The 13,276-nt window shown below is 42.1% G+C and overlaps 1 protein-coding gene across 2 annotated transcripts in view; it reads left to right on the top strand.

Annotated features, from left to right (window-relative positions):
* ATP10B (ATPase phospholipid transporting 10B (putative)) overlaps positions 1–13,276 on the top strand; it is a 312,037-nt gene that overhangs the window by 257,430 nt on the left and 41,331 nt on the right. For both annotated transcript variants that reach the window (XM_068277816.1, XM_068277817.1), the window contains 4 exons: positions 6,391–6,579; positions 8,074–8,650; positions 10,062–10,168; positions 12,866–12,992. In XM_068277816.1, coding sequence (XP_068133917.1) covers positions 6,391–6,579; positions 8,074–8,650; positions 10,062–10,168; positions 12,866–12,992 — 1,000 coding nt within the window. The remainder of the gene's footprint in view (positions 1–6,390; positions 6,580–8,073; positions 8,651–10,061; positions 10,169–12,865; positions 12,993–13,276) is intronic.

The raw sequence follows: 13,276 nt of genomic DNA, 5'->3' as shown, positions 1-13,276 counted from the left end.
CTGCTGGAATGCAATGATGTGTCAGCTGGTAATTAGTGCAGAGCATTTTAGTAAGGGGGCTTTTTGGACCATTGTAGCCCCTCACACACTCCAATGAGTTCTGGTTCACCATGAGCTTGCTGGTTAGTCTGTACCTCTGGCCTTTTCAAGTTCTACTCCATAGAGCCAAATTAATCCATGCCATGCACTGATGAGGATCAATCAATCTGAAACAGTCTGTATGCATGCGGTACAGAGGCCAAACTCTTTCCCAGGTTTTAAGCTTGTTACTTTTATAAAGTATATCTGAGAACATTTAATACAGCAACAGGATTAATATGTCTCTTAATTAGCCCCGGTGTTTGTGTGTGGGTATAGCCCTTTACTGGTAAACCTCTAAGCACATGATTGCATTTACAAGATTCCTTTTATCTCCATTATGCAGTTAAAAGGCATTATGAGGATGTGCAGCACATTGCTAAATGAAGTGCCTTTAAGCTAACAAGCCAAAGTCAGATATTTATACAGTGCAGCAATGACTGTACACACCGCATATGAGAAATGACAGCATTCTAACTTCATTAATTATATAGAAATTATCTCGTGCTGTAACCCTATTTACAAATTAGTCTGCTCTTTCTCGGTGCAATTCCCTTAATTATTTGCTGGGTTTTTGCTGGCTTATTCATCCATCGATTAACGAGTGCAAGTGCATTGCCAATATTAATCTTTTAGAGAGAAGATCCCTAATCACAAATAAAGTAAGTTTCCGCTACTGTAACAGATTATTAGAGAAGAGAAATCTGGCAACTGAAATATCTGCTTCCAGACCTTTCTTTTTTTTTCCCTACAAGTATTGGGGATAGTTATAGTATTAGATTACTGGACTTTTAACCTCCTTAGCGATAATCCTGAGTCAGGCTCGGGACGAAAAGCCACAGAACAGGGTGATTATCCCGTGCCTGAGTGAGTTTCATGCAGGAGCTGCTGCAGATCTCTCTGAGGTATGTAACTCGGAAATATTTGCATCCCTTTGATCATCCCTTGTTGTTAGGGTTAGGCATCAATAGGTGGTTGTTAGGGTTAGGCTTTTGGAAGAGGGAGGGCTATGTGTGAGAATAGAGTTAGGATTAGCTATAGCAAAATCTCAGTAATATTTTATGAGCGGAATTAGTACTGCTCAATAGTAGAATATTGATAATTTTACTGATGATCAACTAATGGCTGTTTCTGGCGCCCCAATTTCTCCACCGTCCGCCATGTACGCAAAATGCTATAGCGCACAGAAGCAAGGGATCCTGTTTTTCTCTAACCGGTGTGTTGTAGTTTTTTTGTTGTTGTTGTTGGTTGTATGTGTCTCTCTCTATGCTGTTACCACGAGAGTGAGCGGAGCTCAGATAGCCAGTTGAGGAGATTGAGGGAATTATTGGCCACAAAGCAGTAGAGACTGCAGGAAAGGTTTATCAGGCATTGCAGTGTCTGCTCCAAACACTCTGAGTAGGTTAGCTGAGCGCCCATTTCTGCTAAACTGCTTCAGCTGAGCTCCCATTTCTGCTATACCATTTCCCGCTGCTAGCCTGGGCTTGGCTATAAAACTCGGCCAACCAACTTATACACTGAGCTCCACTATGGCCGAAATTGACATTGCATTCTATCCATGCTCAAATAACTACCCAGCCGCTAGGCACCCTGCTTTGGGGATGCCATATAATTGTTCAAAGTGGACCTGAACTGTTGCAGAGGAGACGAGGAGAATACAGAGAAATCAACCCTGTGTGTGATTACAGAGAGAATCCTGTCTAATTCTTACCTCTCAGCAAGTAATGAGCTAGTGTAATTTAAGCTGTCTGCTAACTCCGAGATAATATGGTAACACAGGTTTACCTTTGGTTAACCCATTCTGTGCTCCCAGCAAATCAGGAAATAACCACTCTGCGGTATCTCAGTAAGGCGTTCTATAAGCTCTAACAAGGAAATGTTTTACTTTAATGATTATTGTGCTGCTGCTTACCTTTTAGATGAGAGAGTTCAGCTCCCCTTTAAATATTTTTCTTTTTTAAATGGGAGTAGTTTTTACTTTTTTTTTCCCCTTTGAAATTCATTGAAATCGCCCCACCTGGATCAGCCCTGAAACTGTATTCTGTATTTCCATTATGATTTATGTATTCCACAGTCTTGTTTACCACCAGTTGCATACAAATGAAGCGATTTGCTTTTTTAAAAGGTAACTCTTGCCATAAGCCATCCCAAGGCTCCAAAGGAAAACAATAAAGCAAATTTTAAATAACGGCGTATAAACATTATAACTAAATGATCCATTTTCACATATTTCCTCCTGAGCCTGCACCATGGTAATAAGAGAGGCCTTATGTGATGCATGACAACTGTATGAATAATGATTCTGCTTGGAGATGCTTCTAATTGGATGAGTAGGCAGAGAGCTTTATATGGCAAATGAAGCAGCAGTGAGCGCTACAACACACTGGTGCAAGTGTAAAAAAATACAAATATATATTTGCTTTTATAGATTCCGCATCTCGGGCCCTGGTGTGACCTATATTCTCTCTAAAGGTTTCTAAAGACTAAATAAAAATAACTCAGCAATGTATAAATGGAACAAGTCAAGATTTGACTTAAAGAGAACCTGTACTGAGTAAAAATATTTAAAATAAACACATGAGGTAACTTCAAATGAACATTACATAGTTACCTTGCCATCAGTTCCTCTCAGAAGCTCACCATTTTCTTCTGACAAGAATCCCTTCCAGTTCTGACAATATTTTGTCAGATCTGAAATATATCAGTTGCTGTCAGTAAAATATCAGTTGCTGTTAGTTATAGCTGAGAGGAAAACTGATGTACCAGGTAATGTCCATGTTTCCCTATGGCTCAAGTGGGCGATGTTCCAGTTTAACTGTGTGCTGACCAGAAAGCTGTTATGGGTAATGGCCATTTTCAAAATGGAGGAATGAAAATTCCCTTGATCACAGTGAACAAACAGGACACGGGACAGGAGAAAGACACTGAGGAGTATATTACATGGAAGGCACGTATGACTTGTGTATGCTTATTTTGACTTTTAATTTTCAGTTTTTCAGTTCAGGTTTTCTTTAAAGCAGCAGTGCCAGGAAAAAATGCATTTATAAGTAGATAATTACTTGCTCTACTTGCATAACAGATGTATTGTACTGTCCACATTTTGATTTCAATGAATTTTATACAGTAAATAAAGAGAATTCTGTTCCAGGCAGTTGCCATTTTGGTTCCCTCTGACTGAAGCCAATGCTGATGTAATTTCCTCCCTTAGTTTTTTTATCCTAGTTAGCTTGCTTTGTAAACACATGAGAGCACAGCATCCTATATCATATTTCAGCCACACTGAACTGCACTCAGCCAATCAGTGAGGATCAGGGAGATAAGATTTATTATAGCAGAAACATTTCTGAATAGATTGGAGAGCTTGCAGTGCAGGGTGAGGTTCCAGGCTGCACAATGAACATAGAGCAGGCATTTGATTTTGTAGCTGACAATCCCTCTTTAACAATTTGTCCTAAGACAACTGTGTGCAAATATTTGTAATTTGAGACATACGGACAAACTTTGGATGAGCATATTATTTCACTGGAAGCAGGAAATTTGGTTGCCCACTAGCGGCAGAAACTTGGGCGGCGCCATTATAAATAGTGGTTACATTGTGAAATTTAGGACCCCCGAAGCACCCAATAGACACAGGTAGGTAGACACAGGATCAGCAGGACAGACAGGCAACTGGTATTGCTTAAAAGGAAATAAATATGGCAGCCTCCATACAAGGTTCCTATCGCTTTAGTCCTTTAAAGCGGAATAAAACCAAGCATTTCTTCTTTGCTAGATTATTTACAGCATATTATATACAACCAGCATTTTTTTTTACTAGAACAGCTTTCAAAGGGTTAAACACAGAAGCTCCCCTGCAGGGAAAGCTGGAGGAATCCTAAATAGAGATAATGTTATCTTGTGCTTAATTGTATCAAGTGAGAAATGTAAACAAAACCTTCTCCGATGCTGGGCATACACGGCACGTTTCTGGATGCAATTATGCGCCGGATCGAGCCGCTGGCTTGATGCAGGCGCATCCCCACTCGTCCGCGCCGATCGATTCCCGCTTGTCCCCGCCGACGTTCCTTATCAGCCGCTCGATTTCCTGCTATTGTCCGCCAGCGGGGATCGAGCGGGGAATCTATCCGGCAGGTCATCTGACCTGTCGGATATTATCAATCGAGCCCATCAGCGGCTCGATTGATAAGGAAAGAAAGTGCCGTGAATGCCCAGCATGACACTGCAAACTCTCTTGAAGTCAGTGAGACAATCAGAAAGCATCAGAAAGCAGTTCTGCTTATGTTAAGGTGGCCATACAATGGTCAATTTGCCATCAGATCGACCAACAGATAGATCCCTCTCTGATCGAATCTGATCACAGAAGGATCGTATGGCTGCCTTTACTGCAAACAGATTGTGAATCGATTTCAGCATGAAATTGATTCACCATCTGTGAAGCTGCTGTCGCCCCCCCATACATTACCTGATCCGGCCGGCGCGAGTGCCCGGTCTCCACTGTCTTCTTCTCCATGCTCGGCTCCAGCTTCACTGAACTTCCTGCCGGGGAAAGTTTAAACAGTAGAGGGCGCTCTACCTGCCGGGACAGGAAGTGAAGCCAGCTGGAACCCGGAGCCCAGTGGAGAAGAAGACAGCGGAGACCAGGGGACTTGCGCCGGCGGAGCAGGTACTGTATTGCCGCTAGCATCGGTCATCGGACATTTGAACGCCGCTATCGACGCACTCCTGACCCGCCGGCAATCGAGCAAAATCTTCTGCCCGGACAGCTTGACGGGAATGATTGATTTCAGATGGAGATCGATCGTTCTGTCAGCGTTTGCGCAACGATTTCACAGCAGATCCGATCACAGTGATTGGATCTGCTGTATATCAGCGGGAAAATCGTTAGGTGTATGGGCCCCTTAAGAAGATGAATAAAGCAGTTATGAATAAAATGCATAGTCGGCTTAATAATACTTATACACAAAAACAAATATGATAACCATATGGCATATAAAAAGTAGGAAAACATGTTTTTATTGAATATTATGTCAGAGATTTATACCGCTTTAAAGAGGGATTGGCAGCCACAAAATCAAATTCCATTTACCTACTGCTCTGTGTTTATTATGCAGCCCGCAACCTGACTCTGCAGTGCAAGCACTCCAATCTACTTAGAAATGTTTGTGCTGTAATAAATCTTGTCTCAGTCAGCCTGGCCCTATTTGGTACATTGTGGAGGAGAAGGAAACTTGTCATCTCCCCTCCCACATTCCTGCTCCTCACTGATTGGCTGAGGGCAGTTCAGTGTGACACAAGGCTGACAGGTGATCTTGCCACGCTCACATGTTTACAAAGCAAGATATGACAGAGCAGATTCTAGGAGAAAAAAAGTAAGGGAGGAAATTACATCAGTATTGACTTCAGTCAGAGGGAATGCAAGATGGCAAGTGCCTGAAACAGAATTCTCTTAATTTACTATTTAGAATTCACTGAAATCAAAATGTGGACAGCACAATACATCTGTTATGTAAATAAAACAATTCGTTATCTACTTATATATGTTTTTTTTCTGGCATAGTATGGCTGACCCTGCTGCTTTAAGCCTGTCTGGCGACACCAAAAGCAATGCTGTCTCATATCTGGAACTGGAGCTATATTTTAATATGCAGGGAAAAAAGTACCTTATAAAGCTTTATATTCCATCTATAAAGTTATACTAGATATGAGGAGTTATAAAAATTCAGTATTTCAAATCTCTCAACTTTATTGAGCCTGGGAATCCTGTCAACAACAGCAGCACAAGCATTAAAAACAAGAACATTTTTCACCCACTGCAAATTGGCTTCCTCCGGGCCAACATCGCCCATTTTAATATCGCAATCCTAGATGAGATCATGTCATTCGTTTAATTATCAAATATATAAAAATAACATCTGTTCTAAAAACAAACCGCAAGCCCTGGCCGGGTTCCAGGGAACGGTAATGAAATCTATTTTATCCAGATGCCAGCGACAGGACAAATGCTACTAATTGGGATATAGTCAGAAAGAATGAAGGCTGAGCTCGAGCATTGAAAAAAAAATTTGAAGCTGCACTCAGAATTCTACATCCTAAAAATAACAATTTTCCAGCAATGTGTTGTGCATGTTTTTCACTACTTTCTTTTCACAGAGTGAGGGGCCAATTTGTTTTGACTGGGTGCTGTCTTAAAGGCTCCGCTGGGGGAAGAAATGGGATCTGGCTGATTATAGTTGTTATACTCTGCTTTGGAACGAGGCAGGTCTGAAAGGGATGAGGAAGCAGGATTAATTGGAGTCTTCTTTTCTTTTGCAGGAAAAAGATGTGACCCCCGATCAGATGCTGCTAAAGAAGGTCAGGGAGGCTTCGGTCCAAATTGAAATGTCTCAGTTTAAGCCGCAAAGCAGTTCCCGGCCCTCCGCTTCTCCCTACATCGATTTCTTTATGGCGTTGGCCATTTGCAATACAGTGGTGGTCTCCACGGCAACCGAACCGAGGCAGAGGGTAAGTCTCCAGTCGGCATTTACTTCACCGCACTTCATCTTTCTTGCATCAACCCTTTGTTCTAGAAAGACGACTGAACTTGTGATAAAAATCACTGGGGTTCTTAAAGTATAGAGAGATTCGTCCTGTTTACTTACTTTTTTGAGGGGCAAACAAGGAGGTTTATAGATGAAAAAAATATATATAGATTTACGAAGGGGAAAAAAAGGCATCATACTTGCCTAATAAGATTTTTCTGCATGACCCTTCCCTTTGGATTTTTCTCTCTGTGGGTGCAGTTGTCCAAAGAGTGGTTGAGCCACATAGTGACCACACCCTCTTTCCCCATGTGACTTCACTCCCTGCCTATAACTCTCTTCCACATGATAATAGTCCCACCTTTCTCATAAAAAATACTTCTGGCATACTAGACTCAAAGCATACCATGCTCAATGACATCAATGTGCACACAGGGATGTGTAGAGAGAAGAGGAGACCGTGGAGATTCCCTTAGGGAATGTCAATTTTAGGTGGTGGCATAGAGTACTGGTAAGGCTACAAAATGCATCCTTTACTGTTTACATGAGTTACTCCAATATGCAACAAAGTTTGGTGCAAAATGTATTTAACTTTTACATCTAGCTGTGCATATACATATAAGCCAAGTGATCTGTTTGCTCCTTACAGAGTATCAAAACATTAAATTGAAGCTCCTACTCAGGATGTCCAGATGCAAAGATCTGGTCACTGCAGTCTATTTCCTCTCCAAGTCCCACTGACCTATGTAGACAATAGTGGCACCATCTCCAAAGGACCTAGTTAGTAGACACAACTATTTGGGATAAACATATGGAGTGTGCAGCTAGTCAGCAAATGCATTTGCCAACCTGTTAGGAGGAAAGCCACCCCTGACCAAATTAATCACTGATTCCCTTTTCTGAAAGTAGTTTGCATTGCCTTATAACAGGGTAGATTTGCCACTGTGTACCTCTGTTTTGGAGCCCTGTTAGACCTAAAGAAGCCACTAAAATTGCTTTATGTAACCTTTGCTTGTGGAATTATTTTTTTGCCTCCAAGATGGAAGCTAAGTGGAGGTTAGTTTGCTTTAGAAAGCCCACCAAATGTACTTTCAAAGACACAGATTGCTCCAAAATGTTGCTGCCAGGAGAGGTATGGCTTCACACCCGATTGCCAAAGTCTACGCCAATTAACTTCTTATGGACAAAATGGTGGCTCTTTGGGGCAAAAAGCATGGTGACCTTTGTTTTGGAAGTTCTTATTGGCGGAAACTGGTTGCTTTTCACAGCTAACCATATTGGCCACTGAATTGCTTTGACTGTAGATGCACTTTGTAGTTGTGTTCATAATTGCCAGTTTCACCCTTGATGACATTTAGGCTCTTCTCTGTTTTAAATTATATTTGATTCTTCTACCTCCTGTCTTTGTAAAGCACTGCATTTGAATTGTGGGTTACAGTATTCTCAAAGGGCATCTTTTTCTTAATTGGTTTTCTAGGTCACATTACCTCCATTGCTAAAACCATCAGCTTCATCCTTGGAGAAGGTTCAGCAACTTTTTCAAAGGTTAAAATTACTAAGGTTAAGTCAGTCCTCCAGTTGTACCCCTAGTAGTTCTGACCCTGCAACTCCTTCAAGCTCAAAAAAGAATAAAGTTAGCCCCGATAGCACGTCCCGTTCTAGCAATGGAGAAACTGAAAACCAAAGCAATGGAAGAGAGGACTCCTCCGCAAGCAGAAACAGTGCCGACAACTGCATCGAGGAGATGTTTGCCACCGTTGGTCCATTCATAGAAGATGAATTCCTCTACGAAGCAGAAAGCCCCGATGAGGCTGCACTGGTTCATGCTGCCAGAGCATACAGCTTCACTCTGATGTCCCGCACTCCTGACCAGGTGACAATACGGCTTCCACAGGGCACATTTCTCACTTTTGACCTTTTGTACACGCTGGGCTTTGACTCTGTCAGAAAGAGAATGTCCGTGGTGGTTCGTCATCCAATAACAAGAGAAATCATTGTTTACACTAAAGGAGCTGATTCTGTCATCATGGACCTGCTAGATGATCCGACTGGAGGTAAATTAACATTCTTCTGAACATGTCTTGACTGTAGGCATTATGTCTATACTTGTTAAAAGTGAAGATAAGTGAATCCCCTTGTGATTTATATAGTCTACTGTTCAGAGCTTTCAGAGAAATGTTTGATTTCATGAGGGCAGCCATCTTTTTGGTTGAAAGGAGGTGACAGGGAGCATGAGACAGTTCCAACTGTACTGTGTGCTGGTCACCCCTCCCAGTTGCTAGGCAACATGAATAACAACATAGGAAATCCCATCATGCTTTGCACAGCATAAGGGAAAAAAAGCCTAAGCAGTTTTCTTTGATGGGTGGAGCTTAGCTAAAAATTCAGCTAAAAATGATGCTTTGGTAAGAAAAACAAAGTTCTGATGCTGTGAAAATGTTAAAGAAACGCCAAGCCTTTTCAGTTCTGCTGAGTAGATTTTTAGTCCGGAGGTTCACTTTAATGTCATTTTAGGTGGTATATTTTAGAAATGTGGCAGCAGATGAGGAGGTAAAGGTGGGATATATTAAGCATATTATTAGGCAGGGAAGAGAGGTGTGTGTGTGTGTGTGTGTGTGTGTGTGTGTGTGTGTGTGTGTGTGTGTGTGTGTGTGTGTGTGTGTGTGTGTGTGTGTGTGTGTGTGTGTGTGTGTGTGTGTGTGTGTGTGTGTGTGTGTGTGTGTGTGTGTGTGTGTGCGTGCGTGCGTGCGTGCGTGCGTGCGTGCGTGCGTGCGTGCGTGCGCGCGCGTGCGTGCGTGCGTGCGTGCGCGCGTGCGTGTGTGTTTTTTTCATAAAATGTGCTTATCTGGACTGTCAAAAGAAATCTGAAAATCTCGGTTGTTGTTGAACATATTGGAAGTGGAGGTCCAGTGTATGTTTATCAGATTTGATTGGTTTAGGTAACTAGTACCTCTTGAATAATTTACTACATTCTACTCTATATCACTACAGTGCCTCTTTTATGCTAGGAACACACCATACAATTTTCTGGCAGATTTACTGCCAGATCTATTATTTCCACCATGTCTGATCTGAATTTCGATCGATTTTCCGATCATTTTTCCCATAAATTCCCATAGAAGTGAGCGGAAATCGATCGGAAAATTGATGAGAAAAACGATCGAAAAATGGATCGAAATTCAGATCAGATCTGTTGGAAATAATCGATCTGGCAGGTAAATTTGCCAGGAAATTATATGGTGTGTACCTAGCATAAGATTATTATGATTTGGGATTCCTATGTAAATGTGGTGTTTGTTGTCACACTACTTACCTGTAGTCTAGAGAGACATACATGGTGTCTTACTTCCCTGTCCTATAGTAGTATTAGCCGGTGAATATAGGATGATGTACAGTATAAAGCAGAACAAAATGTACATTTCCCAATTACCAGCAATCGTAAACTGTAATTTGGTTGTGTTTCAGCTAATTTAAGTGATGAGAAGCGGCTACGGAAAATACAGTCGAGAACCCAGAGACACCTAGACTGGTACGCCAGGGATGGTCTGAGAACACTGTGCATTGCAAAAAAGGCAAGTCTATTAAGCATGATTAGTTAATTACATGTATTACAAAGGCAAATCTATTTTATTATGTCATATCGATTCATTTTTTTATTTTAGAAAGGGAATGCTAGATTATCTGGCTGCGTCATACTTGTGGTGTGACTTATTGGTTGTGTGAAACTGTTCACTGAACTGCAAAATTGCCTTTTTAGATTACTAAACTGCTGCAGTTTAACTAACCAGTCTTGCAGAAGAGCAAACTGTTCCGCTGATTTCTACTTATTGACTGGTGAAAAAGGTTGCTTAGTATCAATTTTACAACTTCAAGCACACCTGACCCGAAGCAAAATGACCTAAATGTGACGACCAACTATACAATTTTCCGAACGATCGTTTACAAAGGATTCTTTATGTGAGTGATTGGAATTGATCGTTTGGGACCACTAATAGACAGAAATCTCTTAACCAACCCGATCAGATTAATGAAATCGATCCGTCTCCCAACCAACCCGATCAGATTAATGAAATCGATCCGTCTCCTAACCAACCCGATCAGATTAATGAAATCGATCCGTCTCCTAACCAACCCGATCAGATTAATGAAATCGATCCGTCTCCTAATCAATCCGATCAGATTAATGAAAGCGATCCGATTTTCAGATTGATTTCTGTAATCTGATTGGATTGGTTAGGAGATTTTTGACCATTAGTGGTCCCAAACTATAATTTCCAATCGTTTATAGGAAGAATCGTTCATAAACAACCGTTTGTCAAATTGTATCATTAGTGGCCGCCTGACGTCAGGCACAGAGGTATGTTCATGCTGTATCCACATACCTTTGTGTGTTGTCTGTAGCTCTCCTCTTTCTCCTGGTCTCCGTAATCACTTGAAAAATGTGACTTTTCAGAAGAGGAAGAGGCAGGCTGGCTGCAATGTTCCATCCAATAACCCTCCCATTTCCCACATTTCTCCGCCCCATTCACTGCTCTTGAAGAGGACCTGAACTCAGAACTTCCTTTCTGCTCTGAAAGATATGTAACAACATGCCAACCTTTAAAGAAAAACATTTCCTTGTTACAGCTTATAGAACTCCTACCGAGATTCCACAGAGTGGTTACTTTTTGGTTTACTGGGAGCGCAGAATGTGTTAACCTCCTGTGTTTACATATTAGCTCAGAATTTGGCAGTGTCAACAGACAGCTGACAGCTCAAATTACACTAGCTCATTACTTGCTGAGAAGGGAGGATTAGACAGGTTTTTTTCTATGAACAAACACAGGGTTGGTTTCACTGTATTCTCCTTGTCTGTCCTGCAAGAGTTCAGGTCTGCTTTAAGAGGAGGAAATGGGAGAGTGATAAAAGGGAACATCACAGCAAGCCAGCCTCTTCCTGTCTGTAAATTTGACTGTAGCCAAAAGTCAACATTTTAAAGGAGTGATTACAGAGGCAGGGAGTAACAAGGAGCGGAATGGATAACGCACAGAAATATGTTGATCCAGCATGAGCATACCTCTGTGCTTATCTTCGGTAGCTTTGCCTTGAGTCGGGTATCTTTTAAAGTGACACAGAATCAAAATGGTGCAATATAAAATCCAGCCTTGCACTCAGTCTGCTGTTAACTCCCTCAACAGATGCTTCAGATCAAACATTACAGAAGGCTTGAATGCACACCTGAAGTGAGGGGTATGGAGGCTGACATATTTATCTCCTTCTGAACAATGCAAGTTGCCTAGCTGCCCTGCTTTTCACAATAGACCCTAAACAAGCATGAAGATCAGGTGCTCTGTGAGAAGTCTGACTGGATTAACCAGATGCTTGTTTCAGGTGTGGGATTCAGATTCCAGCAGGGCTGCCAGGCAACTGGTATTGTCTAAAAGAAAATAAATATGTCAGCCTCCGTATGCCTCTAACTTCAGGTACCCTTTAAAGGAAACCATGTAGTTTAACTTTCCTGGGGCTTCTTGAAGCCCCCTGCAGTTATCCTGTGCCTGCACCATCCTCGCATGACCCTCCAGTTAGCATCAGCAACCCCCTCAAAGCTGGCCGGTTGTGGCCAGATGCAGGCTACTGCGCATGCAGGACCCCGAGCCGGCCACATCCTGATCACGCTCCAGTGGCCACGAGCATTCTGTGCATGCGCAGTAGTGATATTTCCATACTGCGCATACGCAGGGCACTACCATGCATGGGAGCGCAATGAGGAGGTGGTTAGCCAGATTTGAGGATTCGCTGCTGCTGACTGGAGGGTCGTGGAAGTATGGCACAGGCACAGGGTAACTGCAGGGGGCTGCAAGAAACCCCAGGTAAGTCAAACTGTTCTTTTTTTTATTTCAATTAAGATTTCCTTTAAAGGAAAACTGAAGTGAGAAGAATATGGAGGCTGCCATACTTAATTCCGTTTAAACTATACCAGTTGCCTGGCAGCCCTGCTGATCTATTTGGCTGCAGTAGTGTCTGAATGACACCAGAGACCAGCATGCAGCTAATCTTGTCAGATCTGCTGCATGCTTGTTCAAGGTCTATGGCTAAAAGTATTAGAGGCAGAGGAACAGCAGGGCTGCCACGCAACTGGTTTTGCTTAAAAGAAAAAAAGAAATCTCTGTATGCCTTTCAGTCCAGGTACCCTTTAAGACTGGCCATGCTAAACCATTGCAAGCTTATGGAATGAAAGCTGTTTGTTTGCGTTTTCTCTGAATCCCTGCTTACTGTCTTTTTCTCTGTAGGTCTTAAGTGAAGATGATTTTGAGCGATGGTCGAATTTTCGAGAAGAAGCTGAAGCAGCAATAGATAATAGAGAGGAATTACTCATGGAAACTGCCCAACATTTGGAAACAAAGCTCACCCTCCTCGGTAAGAAATGTAAACTCTAATGGGTTTATTTACTTGTGTTAAGCAAGGGCCCTTTTTTGTTTAGTGCAGTGACCCCATCTACCACTCAGTGCTTCACTTTTTATAGAGCTCAGCTGCTAGGGGTTGCTGCACTGTGCTATTTCTGCCTGACGATAAAGTATCTATATGCTAACTTTCAGCATAATAGTAAGGAATAAGTAATAGCTGATGAGCACTGCCTGCCTATGTTAAACACAGACAAATGGTGCCTTATTTAAAGCGGACCTAAACACAGAACTTCCTCT

The sequence above is a fragment of the Hyperolius riggenbachi genome, chromosome 3 (assembly GCF_040937935.1).
Source record: "Hyperolius riggenbachi isolate aHypRig1 chromosome 3, aHypRig1.pri, whole genome shotgun sequence".
Lineage (NCBI taxonomy): Eukaryota > Metazoa > Chordata > Amphibia > Anura > Hyperoliidae > Hyperolius > Hyperolius riggenbachi.
Note: the sequence above shows the minus strand (reverse complement) of the source record. Positions and strands in the feature narration are given on the sequence as shown.